The sequence below is a fragment of the Pelmatolapia mariae genome, linkage group LG16_19 (genome assembly GCF_036321145.2).
Source record: "Pelmatolapia mariae isolate MD_Pm_ZW linkage group LG16_19, Pm_UMD_F_2, whole genome shotgun sequence".
NCBI lineage: Eukaryota > Metazoa > Chordata > Actinopteri > Cichliformes > Cichlidae > Pelmatolapia > Pelmatolapia mariae.
Window position 1 is genome coordinate 20321707 of NC_086241.1, and position 22495 is coordinate 20344201.

The following is a 22495-nucleotide window of genomic DNA, read 5'->3' on the forward strand; positions in this document are numbered from 1 at the left end:
ACATTTGACAAGTCAGTGGACACAGGCTGCTCAGAGGAGACCAACGCACTAGGAGGTGAGGCCGCTTTAAGGCAAGTCATGTGACAGCCCTCCCCCCACCCGGTGATGCATCCCTTATGCCAGTTAATGTGAGGGTTGTGATGCTGCAGCCAAGGGTGCCCCAGAACTAGGGGGGTTCGGGTGGCTTTGAATACTAAGAAACGAATCTCCTCTGAATGGTTGCCGGAAAGGGAGAGAAGTAACGACTCGGTGATGTGTGTGATGTCTGGGAGACGCTGCCCCGATAGAGCAGTGACACGCAGAGCATGAGGCAGGGGTTCTGTCCCTAAGCCGAGTTGCTGGACTAAACCAGAGTCAATAAAGTTCTGTTCAGCTCCAGAATCAATTAAGACGGGGAGCGATTTGGACTCGGAGCGAACAGAAATCCGGGCTGATAACGTTAAGCGTGGAGGAGATTTATCTTGACTGAGTTCGCCCACCAGCACTCCTACCCTCACTGGCGGGCATAGCCTTTTACTTTTGACGGGCAGATGGCGGCAATATGTCCCTTACGACCACAATAGAGGCACTCACCGGCCGAGATGCGACGCTGGCGCTCAGCTGCAGAGAGATGTGAGCTGCCAACCTGCATTGGTTCCTCCCCGCCAGCGCCCTCAAGTGTTCGGGAGGGTCCGTGTTCAGCTGAGGAGGCCGCACCGAGGTGCCCCGCGGCCTCATGGGGGTTGTAGTTCCGTGCCGCCCGGCGAGTGCGCAGCCGTTCGTCTACCTTGATGCATAATGACATTAATTCGTTAAAAGAGGCAGGGAGATCACGCATGATCAACTCGTCTTTTAATTCGTCACGAACATTGTTCAGCAACGCGCTTCGTAGCGCTTCCGGCCCCCAGCCGGTCTCTTCAGCCAAAATCCAAAAATCAATAGAGTAATCGGACATGCTCCGCTTACCTTGCTTGAAGTTGAGCAGGCGTAGTGCCGCGGCTTCAGCGCCCGAACCTCTATTAAACACAGTCTTAAACTTAGACAGGAAGTCAACGTAAGTTATATCAGGGTCAGCATTTAGCACAACTTGAGCCCATTTAAGCGCACGGTCCCTAAGGAGTTGCACAAAAAAGGTGATTTTTGCCCCGTCATTATTATGAAAACGTCGTTGCTCCCGGAAGACAAGGGAGCACTGAGCCAGAAATCCAGCACATTTATCTGACTCACCAGAAAAAGGCTCTGGCGTAGGGAGGGGTCCCTCCGGAGATGAGCTAGCCGCCGCAGCTGGGGCCGGGGAGTCCCGAGAGGCTGGATTAGCCGGCTGGGAATCCGATGGCGGTGGGGGGTTTTCCAGCGGAATTAATCGGGCAACGGCCTGCGTCAGCCCGGAGATCTCGTTCCGCAACTGCATAAGCATTTGCTCATGGCGGGCTAGCGCGGCTTCCTGAGCGGCCAGCGCCTGTCCAACAGCCTGACCGACGGGGTCCTGACCTGCTGAGTCCATGATGGCTGGAACGTTCTGACACGGTTTTGTAAACGGACTCAGGCGCAGACCAGGAGACCTTTGCAGAAACTGATAGTGCGTTTATTTACAGTGGTGTCACCGGGTGATTATATATATACAAGGTGCTCGGGGAAGGGGTCCGGGGCTCCAGGGGGAAGGGTCCAAAACCACACTCTTTTCCACTCCAGTCGCTCCTCTCACTCACTCGGGGGTACAAGGACGGGTCCGAGGGGAATCTATGCATACACAGAGAAAATGCAGTCAGCACAAGATCATAAGGAAACTCACAGACTAGACAGATTGCTGAAGCACTAACGCGGGTGACTCAACGTTCCAGCGACGAGTAGTGTAGGTCTGCCATCTTAAAAAGCCCTTCTGATTGTAGTAACCAGCGCCAGGTGTGATGATGAGCACAGGTGTGTGGGCCAGGGGCGGAGCCCACAGTGAGCACCGCTGTGGCCGGGGAAAGAGGGAGAGAGAGCACAAGAACAAAACAAATGTTGCCAAACACGGAATCAACCGGTGAGGCACGGGGACCGTGACAAAAATTGGTTAATCTCTTGAGTTAGATTCCTTTTTATGTTTGGATGATTCATAGGCCAGTGGTAATGGGCTTAAAAAACAAACAAACAAAATATTCCTTTGAAAATGGTCAACTGCTGGACTAAAAATCAGGTAAAAATCAGTCAATGTCCAAAGGAAAACTTTGAAAGACCTCTAAAAAGCCAAGAAATCTAAAAAACTTTAAAACATTAAAAGGAAGTATTTTATACTGTATTTTATGCTCGTGAAAAAACTGTGCTTTTGTTGAATAATACAACAATGATAAACGACATAATGGTGTTAATTTGTAAGAAAGTTTAAAAACCACCTGAATTAAATATACTGTATTTGAGCAAAATCTGTTATGTAGATAACAACCTTGAGTACTTGCTCAAGAACAGTTAAAAAATTTGAGGAAAGTCTGACTCCTTGGAAAGAAATGACTCAAGACTTTTGCACAGTAATGTTAGTCAAGTCAGAATTTCTGCACAGAATAAGCCTATTGTATTTACTGTATGCACTTCATGACATGACATACTTTCAGTTATATATTCTGTTAATGACACGTGCACCTTGTCCCGTAGTTTTATAAATATTGGGACGAGCTTTGTCAACCAGTTGTCCATCAGATGGTAATGCTGTAAGCTGTCGAAGATAAACAGCGCAGTTAGAATATTTACAGCTCATCCACATTGGTATGGCATCGGGTGTGGACCAGTGCAGTCCCCCAGTGTATAACAATCAGCTGTGTATATATAGATAATTACTTAATTCACAGGAAAAATTGCTTCTTTAATTTTTAATTCTTTAATTTTTTTCAGTTAAAGAGCTGGAAGCACTTCCTATTGTCCTATTGTTTCTCTGCAGGGAATAAGGAAAAGTCAAACTGAATTCCCATTAAGCTAAAGGCTTTACTATAGGTTTAAGCTGAACCAATCACAGCAAGAGAAACCTTCATACCTTATTGAGTACATTTGTTGTACCCTTATATTCACACCAACAAAGCATACGGTTGCCGCTTAGTCTTTATGGATGTTGTGTTTTCAGTTCAGTCACATTTTTCTATGTGGTCAGTTCATTTTCTACATAATTCATAATCATTCTTTCTTCTGTGTGTATTCAGAATTCAGAATATATAAAAACAGCTACTCTTATTACACATTTACAGCTATATTCACTTTTCTTACTTTCAGCTTCTCTCCACACCACCCAGTGCATAAACAAACCACTGACTCCATCCAGCTGACCATTCATAACAACGGTTGCCCTGGACACTGCCAATAGGAACAGATGCTGTTTGGCTTGTCTTCTGAATGACCCTAATGACCCTTGAACCCATTGTTTCCAAAATAGGCTGCCTCCATGTCTTGTCTGGGTTTTTAGGTTCAGCGTGTTTATCCCTGGAGCTCTGATGTTTTGTGTTTTTCTTTGTCGTGTTACAGATATAAAGACCTTGTTGTCCCAACACTGGGAGACAAGAAGAAACTGTCTCCGGAGGAAAAATGTCGCTTAGTTCTGCAACAATCAAAACTCCAGGGATGGCAGGTGTGTTTGTGTCCAGTGTCCTTTTCTGTCTCCATCAATAATGAAAAATTTGCCAAATGACTTAATCCCTGACCCTCTGTTTCAAAGATCCCATGGAATCCTGACAACTTGTTCCAGCTGTCCCACCTCATCAGAATTCGACTCACACACACACACACGCACGCACACAGCAGCACGGACCCCTCCAACCCCCCTCTCTCCTGTCTGCTAGACTGCTGTTGTGTCTGAGGGTGTGACCCCACAGGTCACACATGCATACACACTCCTCCACAATAGCCCGCAGACACTTTTGATAAAACCCTGCCTTACTCACTCACTCAGTAACTCACATACTAACACACACACACACACATTACTCCTACAAGTAGCTTGTGCTGGAATGAATAGGGGCTATCTGTGCAAGTATGTCACCCTCACAATTCCTTGCACCTGGTATAGCGTGACCTCTGTCACCTCTCAGAAGCTCTCTATGTCCAGGAAGTGAATGCATTATCAGCATGCAAACCCACACCCTATCCACACTCCACACCCACTGATTATCATAAACTACTGCTACATCACCGGTCTCCCATCGCTCAACTAGCAGGTCACACTCTTCTGAGATTTCCAAAAGAAAACAGCTTCACAGGGTCCTCTAAGTGCTCCTTTTAGCTGATAAAAAAAAATAAATATATATATATATGTATATGTTTTATCAGATTGCTTGTTTCGTTGTCTGTGTAGATGGGCAGCAGTAAAGTGTTTCTGAGATACTGGCAGGCAGACCAGCTCAACGACCGCTGCTACCAGCTACATAAAAAGATCATCACCTGTCAGAAAGGTAATACTCAAGACAACAATATCATCTACCAGCATCCTCTTTTAGAGCCATGACACCTCTGGTGACTTTGTCTTCATCTCCACCCAATGTCTCAGTTGTTCGCGGCTGGCTAGCCAGGCAGCGGGTCAATCGCAGGTTATCGTTACAACACAAAGAGGAGTGCGGTGTGCAGCACTTCCTGCAGGGGGCAGAAGACATGGGGCTGCGAACCTACGACCAGCTGGTTATCCAAAATGCCTCCGACATTGCAAGAGAAAACGACCGCCTGCGCTGCCATGGCAATAGCCTGCTCAACACCCTTGGCAGTAGCCCACCACTTGGCGAAAGACCAGAGCCGGTGGGGAAGGAGGAAGATCAGCCAATCAGGAGGTAAATGAGCAGACACTAATACAGCATACGCCCTTTTATTTAGATCAGAAAGCAAACATTTCGCTTGATCAAGGATAGATTTCCGCTATTCTCCTGGTTAGAGCTAATTTAAAAATATGGATATTTTTTTTTCATTTTCTCAGTGCACATCTTCGTAACCTTTAGCCATTTTCTGACATTTTATAGTCACTGCGATCAATCAAGACCATATTCTCACTAAGACCGAGCTTTCATTACTCACTATAATGTGATTCATATTATGAGGCACTGACCTCATAGTAACTGTAGCGTCATTTAGCCCGGAGAAAAACAATCGTAGTCATTTACAGGATTTATGACTGTGTGAAGGAATCATTTGCCTTCATAATTGTGTGTGTTTATTCATCTGCGTGCTTGTGTGTGGCCATGCCAGCACAGCATGTGCTTTCTGATTAATGATGTCACTGTATACCTGTGTGCTGCAGACTTTTAATTGTGAGGTTCATGATGGATAGTCAGATAGTGACTCGCGCTATCAGATTGTTTTCGTATTGTGTTGCTCCTATGGAATACAATCCTTATCGCAACCCCACCTCATTCTAATATACCAGTATATTACACTTGGAGGAAATTAAATAACTCTCAAGCCTGACTTGGAAAAAGTGTAAAAAAAAAAGCAATAAAAAGCTTTTTAGAGGTGGCGCTAAATGAAGGGCCTTCATAATACCTGACGTGTGATTGGTATTTCAGCACTATTAAAGCCGTAAGTATGTACAGGTACTATATTCTTGTGCTTTCTGCAGTATGCTTCATAAATATATGCATTATTTCTATACATTTTTTTTGCCTGCAGAGAAAGCAGTGCTATATCATTTCTATTGATTACTGCTGGAAAAAATACCTTTATTTCAGTATGATAAATACTGGTGGCTAAAATCCTGACAGGACAAAACATTTTGACAAAATAGCATTTATTTAGGTTTGAGTTGTTGTCACATATCCCTAAAAAAGCTCATTTAAATGTGCTTTTTAAACGTGAAAAGAGACCAGAGATCACAAATAATATAAGACGCATGTTTTCTATAAACTCTGTGTCCTTGAGCATGTAACATCTGATAACAGGTTTCACCTTTGTCCTGTAGAGGAGATAAAAATGTACTTACATCTACACATTCCCCCAAATTCACCTACTGTAATCTCACTGCAGATTTTCAAAACGCCTCTCCTGAGTACCTCCACAAATGCTCATCCCCCACCTCTCACCCCCGACCCCATGCCTGCCTGCAATCAGGAAACTAACAGATGGCTCACCCAGATTAGCCAAGGAAATATCAAACTGGATGATATCAAATTACAGCAAGGAGATTAGGTTTAATCTCTTTGGTTTCCTCCTTTTGCCCAATTTATCTTAAACCTCTGAAGTGACATTTGAGGCAAGCGTATATTGAGTTTGATTAATTATAAAGTTAACTCACTCGTCGCCCTTTAAACATAAATTCATTGTTCCTTATTTCCATTTGTAGAGTGGCGGAAAAAAGCACGAAAGTGCACGAAGGCCCTGCCAACGGCGGAAGTCGAGTCATTCGCCACTTTCGTTCCAGCTCGGTACCCACCCCGCTCGCCATTGAGAACATGGTCCATTCGTCTGCCAGTCCACCCATCAAACCAGCCTTGCAGCAAGTTGTCCATATCAATGAGGAAGGAGCAGGCGGGGGAGGTCTTTCCTCTCCTCGTAAGCAACCTCCTCCTAAACCAAAGAGGGACCCCAACACCCGTCTGAGTGCATCTTATGAAGCAGTTAGTGCAGGCCTGACGATGGCCGCCAAAGAGTGCTCCACTCCAGAGGGCTACGCTTCACCAGCTGGAAGCCCTCCTAAATCCCAACTATCCCCCACAGACCCAGCAGGTAAATCATTTGTACTGGACTGTCAAAGATATAACAGATGGCAGTGCCTCATTGCTGTTACATATTGATTTAGCTTTCTTTGTTTTGTTTCTTCCTTAGCCTTGTCCAAACCCCGTCCCCATAGTGATGACTACACAACTATGAGAAAGGTACCACCCCCGAAACCCAAGCGCAGCCCCAACACTAAGCTGACTGGCTCATATGAGGAGATTAATGCTGTAGCACCCCAGCTCCATCAGCTGCGCCCAGCTGATGTAAAGTTGGCCCTGCTTTCACGTGGCGGGGGATTTGGAGGCTTGATGCAGAGAGCAGCCTCTATAGATGCTCCACAAGGGGTTGCACTAAGTCTGTTCAAGGGCCAAGATGAAGAAGACATTTACATAGAGATGTTGGGATCCCAGCAGCGGGCACGAAGCCTCCAGGAGCCGCCTGATAGCCCAGAGCAAGCCGACTCGGAAGCTGTCTACGAGGAGATGAAGTATTACCCTTCTGAAGATGGTGGAGCTGCTGCCTCTGTCAACAAACCAGCTAAACTGGAGGCTCTAGGACTCAACTTAGTAGGATTGGGGACATCCCCTCCTCAGAGTGCAGAGACTAAACGACTGGCATTGGGGGTGACTGCTGCTTTGGACATCGCTCACTCACATAGCACATCAAACAGTGGAGCTCCCAAAAGCCAGCATGGAAAAGATGGCAGCTGTGACATTCCTGCACCTTTTCCCAACTTGCTTCCCCACCGCCCTCCACTCCTTGTATTTCCGCCCTCCCCTGTCACCTGTTCTCCTGCTTCTGATGAGTCACCCCTAACCCCCCTGGAAGTAAAAAAGCTGCCTGTGTTTGAGACAAACCTCAACTATGCCACTGGGCCAGACAGCCCCCTGTCCCCACAGTACGCCCGCCAGAGGGCTGATTCCTCCCCAAGCCTCACGGTTCTCATGCCAGAGAAGAAGTCCACACCTCCACTCACTCCTCCACCTCCACCTCCTCCTCCTAGTGCCCCACCTCCACCCTATAGACCTCCTTCACACTTCCCCTTCCCACCTGAGGCCAACTTCCTGGCTCTGACACGAGCAGCATCTGTCACCGGGAGCTCAGATTCCTCCAAAACGTCCTCACAAAGAACAGGCGGGGAGCCGCTGGGGAAGCCTCCTCCCTATTCCCCTGTGAAGGTGTCTCGTCCTGAGCCTCGAAGAGCTCACTCGTGCTCCTCGTCTCCACTGCTATTCAACCCAGCCAACGGCAGGCCCCTGACCAGCCCCCTGGATGAACTCAACACCCTGTTCAGCTCTGGACGTAGCCTACTGAGGAAGTCTGGCCGCAAGATGAGAGATGGAGGTCTGTCAGTAGACACACACTCCTCGTGTACATACACATTATGAAGTACATGCACTTCCCCCTTTTTCCTTTAATTATTGCATATGTATTAATTTGCTTCCCAAACCACCAATATATGAACCTTTTTGCATTTTGTAAACAGTTTCCCATTCAGCTGAATGCACGTGTGTTTCTTGCTGTTGTCTGCCCACAGTTGTGAGGTTATGATCAAAATCCCATCCTGACCTAGGTCAGATGATTTATTGCATACCATTTGATTACCTTCTGTACAGCAGGAGTAGTTTTACGGGCTTAGATAGGTAATAACCATATCTTTTGTCGATAAATCTGTCACAGATTTTGTTTTGTTTTCAAGTAGTAGAGAGGTAAGATGCGCTGTTATCCAGACCTACATTTGGAAACCCCTTACATTAGATCAGGTGTTGTAACCAGCAACCCCCTTTGGCCTACTTGAGGCAACCCATTTGTTACAGCCTCCTGTGTAGTGCCCTTTGGCTGCTGCAGCTGCCTTCTAATATGTTAGGTAATGAGCCAGCTTGTGTAAATCACTTAGCATCACACTGCACTGTAATTATGTTTTAGCTTTGTTATTGTGTGCTATAGCTCTGCACACTGCATGTAAAGTACATAGAAACTGTGTGTAGTGATGAAAAAGCTGACCTTTACAAAAGGAGAACAAACAGTATTTGTCACACGTAGTGAATGAAATGAGCTCCGGTCCCTTAGGTCAAAGGTTTCAAACCCAGACAGAAAGCGTGAAAAGTAAACTTATCACTGATATTCCACCTTGAGAAACTGTCGCATCCTACTGTCTGAGGCTCTGTTTCCTCAAAGTGTATTAGTTGTGGCTGGGTTAATAATACATGAGCAGGAGAACCAAGAGGATAGCTATGAAATATTTAACAGCTCACTCAGGTTCTACTGAAGGGAGCGTGACTGCCTCGCAGCATTGAACAGCACGTCCTGGACTATTATTTGCATATTGGAGAATTCAGGTGAAAGCATCAGCTAGACATCATGCTAGAGGCTGATTGTGAAGCTAGCTGAGCTGTGATCAAAGCTGTTGTGTCATAGTTCTATAAATATAAGTTCATTGGGCAAAAAGTTGAACTCCTTATAAGAGACGGTATGAGGGCAAGTGAACATGCTTACGCATTTGCATCACATGACATCTTGCGTCTGACCCCTCGTCAGCACCTGCAACTGTACGGGAAAAGTGCTGGCGTCATGGAAACGGTGTGTGTGACAGGGGAACCAAGCACTGGTGTATTTTGAGTGGGCAAAGCAAGGCGGCCCTCTTAGATCCATGCGTAGAGAGATGCCAGTGGGCTTAACAGAACGCCCTACTTCCGTTCCCTATCGGCTGTTAAATAACTGAATGTGATACCTGACGCTGTGGGACTGCCCAGGGGTTGCAGTTGCTATCCCGGACATGAAGTGAAGAGCAGCTGACGCTCTTTTCTCCACCCGCCTTTCCTCATCTTCAGGGAATGAGAAAACCACAGGAATGCAAGGGAAAGAGGGCAGGGGGTCTTGGCAGGCTTTAGGAAATAAGAGTCATGAGACACATCATACCTCAGCAGCACCATCCAAAATTTCCAATTTCATTTGGCTTTTATTATGGTCTTTGTGCCTGAATGACTCATCTTTCATAAGCATGAACACGCGCATGGGCTCTGTCTCACTGCGTGGCCTTGTGTCCCTTGTAAAAACTCACCTATCCCATGGGATAGTACAGTTTGGTAACTTTATATTTAGGCATCTTGTGACCATGGATGGACCGGGAGGCAAACATTCTCCGTGTGGGACAGCAGCTGATGAATTCTCATTCACACTGCCACACACATATGCACCCACGGTTACTTACTCATGCAGTGTGTAAGAGCATTTGAGCCCCAAGGAGCAGCAGAAGGGAGAAAGGCAGACAGATATTATGAAATATATAAAGAGAGGGTACTCTGATGATATTATGCATGATGGATATTGCCGTTTGTAACATGCACCGATATGCAGTTGCATTTCCTCTTGTTATATTCCCACCAGGATTCAATTCTAATATCAATCTGCCAGGGAGGGAAGACTGTGGCTCTGCCCCCACCTCACCATCTCTCCAGCTACAAGACAAGAACGCCAACAACCACTCTCCCCACTCACAAAGCCCTGCCCCTGTAGAGAACGGGAACCAGATCTCAAATGGTAACAGCCCAATGTTGCACATTTACACTCACAATCTTAGGAACATATTTTTAAATAGCAATGACCCGCTATATTATTCAAGGTTACTTTGGTAAAGCTTGGCGCGGACTTGCTAGTGGTACTTAACAGACCCAAAACCAGGAATTCATGAAGATATTTTTAAGCATGGCAAAAATAGAAATCCAAAGCTGTGCACATACAGAGCCTGGATTGAATCAAATAAGTTCTCCATATTTTATGAATGTCAAGGTTACAGTGTGTTTTTGGCAAATTTCAAGTATGACATTAAGGAAAACTGACATGGCAGCTTCATGACATTTCAGGTGATAACCACAGACACACTGAGGTTTTTCTGTTTTGTTTTTACAACCTCTGTTATCACAATATTGCAAAATATATTAATTATTAAGGCCCTGCCAGCTTCACCACTGTCATGTTGGTACGTAGCTATGCATCTAGAGATTAATGGGTGTCAGTCTACTTATAGTTTACAGTTAGTAAAAAGTAGTTAAAATGCCATGTGGTTGTAAATAAGAAATACAGTTCCACTGGCTCTACCTTTGGAGTGACAAAGTCATACACCAGGCCAGTCTTAGCTGCAAACTCTCCTTTTAGCCATTGTAATGCCAGATCCACACAATCACTTCAATTCATCGTGGAGTGGACTGAAATAAAAGTAGTTGCAGGCTGGGAAGATTGGTAAGTGGAGTTAGAGTTACAAATAACGAGAGGGAAATTAAATGGTATAATCAGGTGACCTGAGAAACTGAGAAGTATTTACTGGAACCAGAGAGTGGTTACTGTATTCTTAAATACCCAGAGAGTTTTGCAACCAAACCATACTCTTGCCTTAACATTTTTCTTTGCATGAAAACAGTTTCTTAGCCCTCTCTCAGATTGCTTGTGTTTGAAAAATGGTGTGTCCTTCAGACTCTACCTGCCTGTGTGTGGAAAGACTTGACAAGACAGATATCCGTGGTTTGTGAAACGCTTCTTTTTGTGTGTTCAGGGTCGCTGGAGGATGAGAGTCACAGCAAGTCAAACTCCTCCAGCACCCCCTCTCTGCACAGACACATGGATAGTCATCATACTCAGGTAACCACAAAGACAGGCACTTAAACTCACTTTTGGTGCCTTCATCAGAAGCTATGTACAGATGGCAACAGGTGCAGTTTTTTCTTTGCAACCTTACTCCCCAACACTTTACGTAACACACGGAAATGCGTCTGACCTTGGTGTGTTTAAAACTTGTCATGGGATGCATATATGTATACAGTTAAACACACACACAGTTACAGCACGACTATATAAGGTTTCTGTTTGGGTTTGTTGACATTTTGAGTGGACAGGGAAGTGGCCTCTTTCAGTGGCATGCATCACTTGTGATATGAGCTTTTTGTGCTTCCAAGGACAGGTGTATGATTACAGGATAAAATATTTTTGGGTTTTTTTGTTTAGTTTTTTGCACCCAAGCTTACCCACATACTTACATGAATACACATACTCTGAATCTCATTATGTTGAGCTCATTAACTACCGTATGGCTGTAGATGAGCCTTTTGAAAACTGAGCCTTACCACTGACTGATGAATGTGTGTCATAGAAAGTCTAATTTTAACTTTTAAAGATGATGCACACAGGTGGAGCACAGATGAAAAATTGGTTTTATTTTACATGTTAAAAAAAAAACACACACATCATAGTTTGGGGCCTGTACCAAAGTTAGCAGGAAAGAACTCAACTGAATAAATAAAGCAACTTATCAAAATAACAAAAACCAATTTAAACTACCAGAAAAAAAAGTGACATAGCAGATCCATCCATCCATCCATCCATCCATCACATAGCAGATGAGAGAAAAAAAGGGGAACAAATCAAATCAGTCCAAAACAAGTAACACCTATCTCAAGAATCAAGTTTTAGTTATGTCTGTGAAGGTTCTCAGTCATCCAGGACATCGTAGTCTAAGAAGCTTGGAAAGAAAAGTGTCTGGACTTCTTTAAGTTTCTTGAAGACCTTTCGCCTCTCATCCGAGAAGCTTCTTCAGTTCTAAGAGCAATTGGTGGGTCCCAGAGTCCCAGATTTAAGCCCTATAGGGAGTGTCCCTACGAGGGTCACTAATCACACGAGTCAAGATGTGAAAACGGGTGTGCGTCACAATCAGCCAAGGTTTTGGGTGAACCCATTATGAGGCTACGTCTATACTAATCCTGCTAAATTTGAAAACCGCGTTTTCATCTAAAAACGCTTCGCGTCCACACTATCGTTTTCAGTCGTTTCTGAACAGTTATTCATCCACACTGGAATGACTGAAAATGCTTACATTCCTGTATTGCGCACGCGTGAAACATAAGACGATTCGACCTGCGTCATTTCTGCCTGCCGTTTATTAACTTTCCGGCTCTTTGAAACGTTGCAGCAAAATGTTGAGGAAAAGCACCGAGTTTTTTTAATGGACTAACAATGAAGTGGAGTTGTTGCTGCGAGTAACACAAAAGTAAAAAGTTGCAAAAGCGAGTGAGAATTAAAGAATTTGAAGAAAAGCTATCTGGAGGATGTACAAACTGATATTAATCTTTAATAGGGCTGTCAAAATTCATAGCAAACAAAACAACTGCTGCATAATGCCCTCTGCCATCTTAGTTTAACTGGTCACATGACTGCATCAAATGACCAAAATGCATCATTATTTTAAAAAGTCTCCGTTTACGCAGTCTCCACTGCGCCGCAAAAACGCCGTTTTCAAATGTATCCGCTTTGGAGAGCGTTTTCAAAAAGCTTCATTTTCCTTGACCAAAAACGCCATCTCAGTGTGGATGGAAAGCCAAAACGGAGAGAAGAAGATGCGTTTTCAAATGAAAATGTATTAGTGTGGACATGGCCTGAGAACATTATGTGGCTTATTGTGATCAACTGACCCAAGATGTGAGTGGGTGTTAAGGCTCCTAGGAAGGGATCTCAAAACTGGATTATAGATGACAGACAGTTGGTGTCATAAGCCACCGCCTCTGTTCAAATATGGTCATTCACAGTGGACATAGATGGCTTCCATCACTCCTCTTTCAAACCATCTGTCTTCTCTGTCCAAAATGTGAACACTGGCATCCTCGAAAGAGTGACCTTTGTCCTTTAGATGCAGGTGTACAGCTGAGTCTTGTGCTGTCGAGGTGGCTCTTCTATGTTGCGTTTATGCGTTTATTTCTCTTAGAACTGAAGAAGCTTCTCGGATGAGAGGTGAAATGTCTTCAAGAACTTAAAGAATTCCAGATGCTTTTCTTTCCAAGCGCCTTAGACAACTTTTAGTTACGTACAAAAAACATTTTATGCATTTGAGAACAAAAGAAGGACAACGAGGAAGCTTGGTAACTATTATTCGTTATGTTCAGGACTGCTTCCCGGTTCCTGTTTAAGATTAAAAAAAAAACATCCTATAATCATTCTCTGGGCTCTCTTATCAGGCCGTGAACGTACCGTATAGGTCTTGGTCTTTTCAGACCAGACTGGGTGAGTAGCAGGAAGAGCCGCACAGGAAGAAAGAAACTTTGCACTTGGGAAAGTAGGGTTTAAATCCAATATCACACAAAAACTTAACACTGGCACTGACACTTCTTTCTTTTGAGTTGTTCTGTGCACAGATTGGTTTAATTTAGAATTCATTTGAAATCAAATTGAATAAAATCTATACAAGGTCAAAAATCTCATATAAAAAAACCCCCAAAATTGTTAAACCCTTCTTCGATAGCTTGCGCTCCTTCCCATGTTTGTTTTGAATATGCCTCTCTTTTGTCGCACGTCAAAACAAACATGGGAAGGAACTAAAATTAATTGTAGACTGTATCAATGAGAGACTGAGTGTCACTCTCTGCTGTGTTTAATACACAAAGAAGCAAAGGACATTCTGTTCCATTCTCAGAAGAGTTCAGCGCACGCTATTCATAGGTAAACTTCACTAGAAATGTAAAGGCACGCTGTGTACCCACTTGACAATCCTCAGATTGATTAAATATTTTTATCGCTCCATTCAGAATTGGATGAGTTCACCTTGTGCATTGAGTATCTGAAGCCTGTTTGTGACTGTGGAATAAAATAAAGACGTGCCAGCAAGCTCTGCTTAGTGCTCCTTTCTTACAGCATTTTAAAAAGTCTGAAGCACATGTAACCATCTACTTTCGACTAGGCTGTTGTCTTGTACATAAATGCCTGTTTTTTTTCTCTTTCTATGAATCTAATGAGCTTGGCTGTTACTCTCACTCCCTCCTATATTTTCCAGAGGGGTCATCTCAACTTTTCTCCATTCGGTGCGGGGGCTGCCCTCTAAAACAGCGAGGGGAGCACAGGGGGTGGGCTCGCTGTGAGCCCTTGTGCACATGTAGGGATGTGGTGAGTGTACGTCATGCCGCGTCCCTCTCTGCCCTTAATCGCAGTGTTTTTCATCAATCCAGTGTGCAGTCAAATCAGTAATGATTCATAAAACTTCCAGGTTTGTCTGAGTCAAAATTAAAATGGCAAAAGTGTGTTTATGGAGTAAGAAGGGAATTTATTGTTTTAGCTTTTATGGAAATCGGTGGCTGCGGTTACCTGAAATTAATTCTAGTTTAATATTACATAGGATTTTAAGTCTGAACTCATGGCTGAAAATGAGATGTAAAAATTCTAATCAGAATTTCTGGCAGTTGTCATAAAAATAAAAAATCTGAAAATATGGGTCACTGGAGAAGCATTTTTGAAAACCACTGCTGTTGCAGGACATCATCTCGGCTCTCAGGAGTCGGAGGAATCCTGAGTCGATGACATTTACGCTCTTCTTTTTTTTAATCCCTCATTTCTGGAAAGAAACTGCAGCTCACAAGTTAAATAGATCTGAATACCCACGCATGTGGAGAAATCCTTTGGCAATTGCAGTTGTTCCTTTTTTGTTGCTGTCCTCCTCAGCACAAAAAGTCACTATACAGTGTTTTTCCTGAGAGTCTCAAACTCGAGCTGCAGTTTTTATTGCTCTTCATCTGCTGGGATTTTTACGTTGCTGAATCCATCACTCGATTCCCTTTTAACCCTTCCTCAGACTCTCTCTGGCATCACTGCATCATCACCGGTGTTTCGCTTTCTTGATCACCTTCATCACTGTGAGTTTATACACGATCGTGAGGTGGGAATAACTCTGTGACACACAATGTCTTTCAATTAGCTGCACTCTAGACTGCTTTTATGTAGGTTTCTCAGAACTAATGGGATAAATAAAAATGAGAGGATGAAGGAAGATGAATGGGCAGCTCATTTAAGAATGAATGGACTGGTTTGTTTGGGTCCTCGCCGTGAATAGCGAGCAGCAGTCTAGACTAATTATATAAAGACTTGACAGACTGCTAAATGATTGAATGGTACAAAGATTGATATTTTTGTTTATCCCTTCAGACAATGACTTGGCAGGGCATTTGAAATAGAAGGAGTGGTCACATGTGCTACTCGGAAACATGTGACACGCTATTCCTCATTCTTAAAATGTATCGGACTAGACAGAGATCCTTACATGACTCCACAGAAACTATTCAGGGGAATATCAAAGGAAAACATCACACATAAGTCATCCCGAGATAGCAACATATCATCCTGTCTGCAGTTTCTTTTATTCTACTTGTTGTATTCTCTATTATCAACCTGTCCTTGGCCACCCAGTTATAGAAATATAAGCTGTTTAGTGACCTTTCTCTTTTTTCTATCTGCTTTGACTAACACATAAAAGAAACTCTTTTGGAATTTCATGTGTTACTGTTTGTCAGATAATAAAAAATGCAATTTATATTCTGTGAAATCCTTTCTAAGTCATATCTAGTGCTGTGAGTACAAACAATCAGAGAATGCGGTGTTTTAGTTTTCTATATCTGAGGGTGTATACACAGTAGCGTGCATGCAGTAGCTGTTTACACCCGGGAATGTGTGCGTTTTATGTGGAAAAGCTCGGAGATTATTGGAATATTTTGTGGCCTCGGGATATCCTTCCTGTGAGTGACAGTTTGGAATGACTACTATCCCACATTACCATGCTATTACCATAACAATCCATTCACATGTTGGTATGGATCTAAACCCATCCCCCCACCACTTCCCCCAACACAGAAGGGTGTGGTTTAGATTTCAGAGTGCTGCTATCTGGAGTGAAGTCGCCATCAGACAGCTTTGAATTGTCAAAAAGCGATTTTATTTTCTAAACTTTGTCATCTCGCCTTGATGTCATGCTGACATTTTGAAGACAAGCATTAAGCTGTTTTACATTTCAGACATCAAGGCCAGAAACCATAAATGTTTCACAGTTATTAATTCGAAAAAAAACTGTATCTGATGCACACTGAATGTCTCTGTGTGCGTGTCTTTGTGTATGTGTGTGTCCATGAACAGTACAGTCATGCAATGCAGAGGGACACAGTGTTCCTACTTATTTTCTGTTCCAGTAGCCGGTGTTCCTCGCTGGCGCCAGTGCAAAGAATAGCCTGGCAGGGAGGTGTAAATTATGGATTAGCTTATTGAGTATTGTGCTAGTGGAGGCAATCTATCTCGATGTATGTTTGTGCATTTGGGTGTGCACGTATAGTCACGTGCAGTTCTCCAGGTATGTGCAGGTATGTTTGTCAGAGTATCCAATCAGTGCAATGTTTTTTTTTCCGGTCTGTGTTTGTGTGCGCGTGTGTGTGTGTGGCATAGCCTATGACTTCCTCACTAAACACATGACATGTTTGGCAGATGACTTGGAAAATGTTACATTATAGGTACTACTGAGCTGATTTAGCTCACTGCTCCTACTTCAGCAGAGTGGAAAAACTGATAGGTGTGAAGAGAAACAACTTTGTTAAGAAAGAGAATTTATAAAAAATAAATTTAAATGGTTTTTACTATTGAGATTCATAGGGCCCGTGGGGGTAGTTAAAGGTGTTTTTGAAGCTTTACATCGTCAGTAGCAAGCAGTAGGTTTAGGGTGCAGCAGTGGGGGTAAGGAAAGCTGAAATCACAGAGAGAGAGAGTGTTTTCATAGTATTTATTAAAATGAACAAAACAACAGTGGGATATTTGGAGCTTTGTCTTAAAAGCGTTCACCTTTGAGCTCTTTTTTCTTAGGCCACCAGCTGCCATCATACCACCCCCCACCTCCCAGTTTCTAATCAGGTTTGGATGGCCAGGCGTCGTTCCTGTTGCTGGTGTTACTCACTGAGGGAGATTGGAATTCCTTTCTGATTGATTTACCTGCATATTGACTCGCGGATGACTGATGAGGCTCTATACAGACTGTTGCAGATATGCGTGTACATTTTTGTGAGTGCCTGTAAGACACTAGAGGAACTACTTTAACATTTAACTCATAATATATTCTTGGAGGTGATGTAGTTGGACTCAAGTGACACAATCTGGAAATTTGTTTCTGTTAAAATGTCAGTTTGGGATCCTGATTCCTGCTGCATCTACTCCCATAAGGTGGCTCAGTGCCAGACGCACATTCAGTTCTGTGTTATTAGAATCATTCATGAGAAAAAGTGACCCAGTTGTAGAAGATGGACTTCTTCTCCTTTTTTTTAAGATGTAAAATCAGCCAAAGTTGTGTCCTGTTTTTTTTGTTGGTTTTTTTGCCCTGTTAATGTTATTATATTTATGATGCTTGTGCAGTCACTGTTTATCATCCCACCCCTCCGCTCCGATCATGGCTTGTCATGTTGACTTCCTGTCGTTAATCTTTTTGATTTTTCAGTGTGCTGCATCTCCTCAGCAAACCCTAACCTCCTTTCCTAACCTTGTATTCTTCCTTCTCTGCCCCAGGTGTTCCAGCGCCTACGTCTGTCCAACGGGGATGAGAGCGCCGCCCTTGGAGAGCTTCTGCGATGGCGGCGACTGCAGTGTGAGGGGCGGAGTGACTGGAAGCGCCGCCCACCTCAGTCCCCACCCCTGCCCCCCACACTGCTCTGGACCAACAGGAAGGCCCCTCCATGATGGAGGTTTTCTGATAAAGTCACATACGTTGGCTATGAAGTTCCTCCCTCTTTCTTCAGCCACGCTTGCACGAGCTTTTCAATTTTATTCTTTTCATTTTTTTGTTTTGTTTTTGATCCGTTAACTTCTGTCCCCATGGACTAAGCTTAAGCTCCAAGAATGAGCCTAGTCCGTGGGGTGAAGGTCCTGCTTTTTCCCTTTGCACTCAACTGTGGGGGATTCCCTTACTTATGTGATAGAAACTCAGCACCATGTGACAGCTAACTGATACTAAATGATATCCATGAAAAATGACTGCAAAGCAGAAAAAGAATAGATGCGGGATAGTCTGTGATGACATATATGATCAAAAAGAGAAAAACACTGACGTGTCTATTTATTTTCAGCTCTTCTAAGATGAAATGACTGACGCTGATCAACAGGAGGCTTAATTTACAAGCAAAGTAGTTGACCTGGGGTTTAGATGCCGAATGGCCATCTGATTTGGATCGTATGGCCTCATAAGGTGAGCTGCTGCATTAAAATGAGCTCCACTCTAAAACCCGGTGCTGATTATACTTGACGTGCTGTGATGTTCCCGTGTGATGCGTTCTCATATGTGCACACCTGAGTCTCAGAAAGTTTACAAGTCAACCAATGCCTCTGGAGACCTCCAGTTTTGAACAACACTTTACTGGCTTAGACATGGGACCTTTTTCAGGTACACAGCTCTCACTTAGCGTCTCATGTTTGGGCTCTAAGTGCTACTGCAGCCCTGGCAGCAAGCGGCCGGGGGTCAGGGTAACCTCAGTATTATCCCAGGGTGCACTTCTCTTCCCCCTTGTTACCACCAGCCTTTGAGAAAGCCCTCTGGCCAAATCCTAAACTACTGCACTTACCTTTACTAGGAGATGGGGATCCAACTAATGAGCATACTTTGGCTTTATGTATAAAGGTAAAGCTGAGATTTTAAAAAAAGAAAAGAAAAAAAAAAGCTTTAGCCGATAGTTCATGTTCTGAACATGAAACTCTGTGCCAAAGTGATACAATGTGTGAAAGCTATATCTAAACTAACAAGTATAGTTATTAAAACTGATGCATACGGTAGTCTCCTTATGCTTGTATACTGTATGTACAGACTGACAAATGACCAAATCATAGCTGTTGTTGCAGTTCACTGGTGATCCTGTGTGGACTAAAAACATTAAAAAGTGTTTAAAATGGGTATAAAACTGTTCACACTCTTAACGTGTCTCATCAGCATCTGAACAGGTTAATGCGTTTTTCAGGAGACCTCACGCACAGATGAACCTGATTATTGTACAGATCCCTACTTCGTTGGTGTGTCCTCGCAGGCGCCTATTTTTTACCTTGTCCTGTCCTCTTCTTCTTTTCCTTTCCCGTACTTGACCCAAAACAAACAGACCCCCTTCCCCTTTCCCCTACTTGACCCACCCCACCTCCTCCAGTGGATCAAACCGGCTTTACGGGTGTTTCCATGGTAGCCACAGTGTAAATAGTGAATGGTGTCATATGTTTTAGCTTTTACTATAGAAGAAAAGCACGGCGGTTGACCTTAAAGATGAAGGACAAGGATGAGTATATAATACTGTGTATGGTGAAACTGAGATTGAAGAATGTCTCGGGTTAGATGCAATGCTGAGAGAAAGAGGTCTATTTTAAGATGTGAATATCTTTTTTCTTTTTTTTTAGAACGACTGTCTACGGTTATGAAAATTCATTTATACTCTATTTAATGATTTGTTTATTCCCCTTCGACCCCATTGTTCTGCTCCCCTGATGCAATGCAGATGTTCTAAATGTATATGGATGTTTTATTGCACAATGTTTATGTGGTGTTGTGTTGACCTCTGTAATGGGCTGGGTGTGTCTAGACAAGGTGTTCGATCTTTAAAGATCCAGTCTGAATTGTTAGAGCCTCCAAGTATCAATAGCTCTAATAGATTTCTCATTCCCACTGATCACCCACAAGGCATTTAAGTTGGTTCAGATTTGCAAATTAGCAGCGCCATCGCAGGATCGATCTCGATTGTTGCCGGCGTGCGAAGGTGCACAAATATTCAAGAGGCCGTTGAAGGCGAACTTGCCCAGTTGTGTTTTGGACTGACTGGCTGAATGTACAAATGCAAAATTTTTATTCCACCATCCTGTGCACATCTTTGAATCTCTTTGTATCTTATTACTGGAACATTCGCCTGAATCAAAAGAGTGTACCTAACTGCTTAATGTGATTATTGTCTTCAGAAGTTGTGTATGCAGTTCATTTTTTTCAAGCAAGTATAAGGTATTGATTTGCCCCATATATCACACCTTGTGCACTGTGATTGGGGCTGCATGAGCACTGCAATGGAGAAATATATCAAACATTTTCACACAAGTATTTGTGTGTTTCATCTGCGATCAAACTAAAGACAGGAACCAAGACTAAGCTCGTCAACCTTGCTAATGCCATTGAAAGAATTTCTAGCTTTGGTATTTATCCTTCAGTATAATCAGAGTTATGGTTGGTTGTGTGCAGTTTTGTGTATACTTATGTTTATGGAAGTCATGAAATGAGGACATTTTTTAATTGTATTTTACCTTGCATGACCACATGTTGGGTGTCCTCCCCGTATAACATGCTCGTGCAGAAAAGATAAAGGCTGTCTAATGTGAAGAACTGCTTCCCTCTGCACTGTGAATCACTCCACTGTCCCCCAATGTCTCGGCTAAACACATCATCCATCCATATCCACATAAACCCATCTGCTAATATGTCCACTTCATCACATACAAATCTTGATGAATTAGCTCACTCTGAAGTAAGCTCCGGCAGCCAAAATACTGCCAGTCATATTCGTTAGCCAGGAATCTATAAATCCTCTGCTCTGAGATCACCTCTCTGGTGCTACTGCCAGTGTAGAATGGCCATCTATTGTCTCCAGTCCACTTATAGTTGTCCAGAGAGACATGATATTTCAGCACTGCCTTTCATATTGTTGTTTTTTTTTTATTGTAATCTTTCTTTTGTACATGACATACAGTATATTTTAATCTGCATACATATGTGTTTGTGGAAAGAAAAAAATGATTGTGATATTTCAGAATTATTATGTTCCCAATTTTTTAAGTACTGTACTTGTACAGCAATAAAGCACAATTGTGTCAATGCGAGTCTCTCTCTCTCACTCTCTCTCTCTCTCTCTCTCTCTCTCTCTCTCTGTGTGTGTGTGTGTGTGTGTGTGTGTGTGTGTGTGTGTCTATATTTAAGTAGCCACTGTAACATTACCCATTGTTTGTAAAACCTAATTGTGAACCCTCAGTTTTAGCATTGACCTTTTTTCAGACACTCACAATCAAATGCAGCAATACAACTGTTTTAAGATGCCAGAATTAAATCCCCCTTCTACTTGCATTATTTGGCTGGCCGTGTCACTTGAGCATCAGCACAAAATCAGTTTCAGGAAAGAATAAATAAAAATTCAGATAAAGCAGATTTCTAAGAATAAAAATTCTGTTTTGACAAAAGATTTTTCCACTTGCTACAAAGTGTAACCTTTTTTTTAACCCACATCTGCAAGCCTCCAGACAGTTCCTCTCTTGTCAGCCCATTACTCCATCACTTGCGAAATCAACAAACTGTGCAAGACTCTCTGCATGACTGCAATTTCAAATAAAAAGTTACAGCATTCAACTTTGTATGGAATTTAGGCACGTTTGACTGATTCCTGTTGATTTCTCTTTTATTTAAATAGGGGTAGTTTTCAAGCTCAAAAAGTAGTAGTGGAATGGTGACATAATGAAAAATGTGAACAGAATGGGATACAGATCATCCCAGACCCCTGACATGTCCTCTCTGCTCTCAAGGGATCACCAGATATTAAAAGTGATAGTCATTTCTCATTTTATTGTTTTTTTGTGCTGGAAACCTCCCAATTCCTGTCCTGGATGTCACAGACACTAGCTGGTGACAAGTACCATATCAATAACATTACTTTGACTTTTTGGATTCCATAGCAAGCCATATTATTTGCCAAATGATGACAGTAAAAATGCTCCAAAAGGCACCAGAAACATAGTTGAGATGGTTCTGATACTTTATAAACTTTCTAGTGAGTTAAACATTTTTATGTATGACCACAATGCTGCAATGTAGCTGCTTAAGTAAGCAAATTAAAGCAATGAATCCGTAAAGAAGTATAAGTACAACGTAATACAGTGATTAGTAATTAAAGTCCAGTATTTGACCAGTGTTTCCAGTGATGTACTTTGGTGGGGCTTTTTTTATGTGTGCGCATGTGTGTGCGTGTCTTAATATTTCCATGAAGCACACATTATGACAAGAGGAGCGCAATACATGCAGTGTTTA

At 43.0% G+C, this 22495-nt stretch overlaps 1 protein-coding gene across 6 annotated transcripts in view; it reads left to right on the forward strand.

Annotated features, from left to right (window-relative positions):
- The window catches only part of myo16 (myosin XVI), a 107631-nt gene extending 86311 nt beyond the window's left edge, over window positions 1-21320 (forward strand). For 4 of the 6 annotated variants that reach the window (XM_063498035.1, XM_063498036.1, XM_063498033.1 and 1 more), the window contains exons 28-35: window positions 3469-3571; window positions 4295-4391; window positions 4487-4760; window positions 6263-6645; window positions 6745-7980; window positions 10024-10176; window positions 11186-11271; window positions 17977-21320. In XM_063498035.1, coding sequence (XP_063354105.1) covers window positions 3469-3571; window positions 4295-4391; window positions 4487-4760; window positions 6263-6645; window positions 6745-7980; window positions 10024-10176; window positions 11186-11271; window positions 17977-18147 — 2503 coding nt within the window. In that variant the 3' untranslated portion in view covers window positions 18148-21320. Of the gene's footprint in view, window positions 1-3468; window positions 3572-4294; window positions 4392-4486; window positions 4761-6262; window positions 6646-6744; window positions 7981-10023; window positions 10177-11185; window positions 11272-14446; window positions 14563-17976 lie in introns of all 6 variants that reach the window. The other 2 variants (XR_010096508.1, XR_010096509.1) reach the window with 2 other exon arrangements.
- Window positions 21321-22495: the final 1175 nt, after the last annotated feature.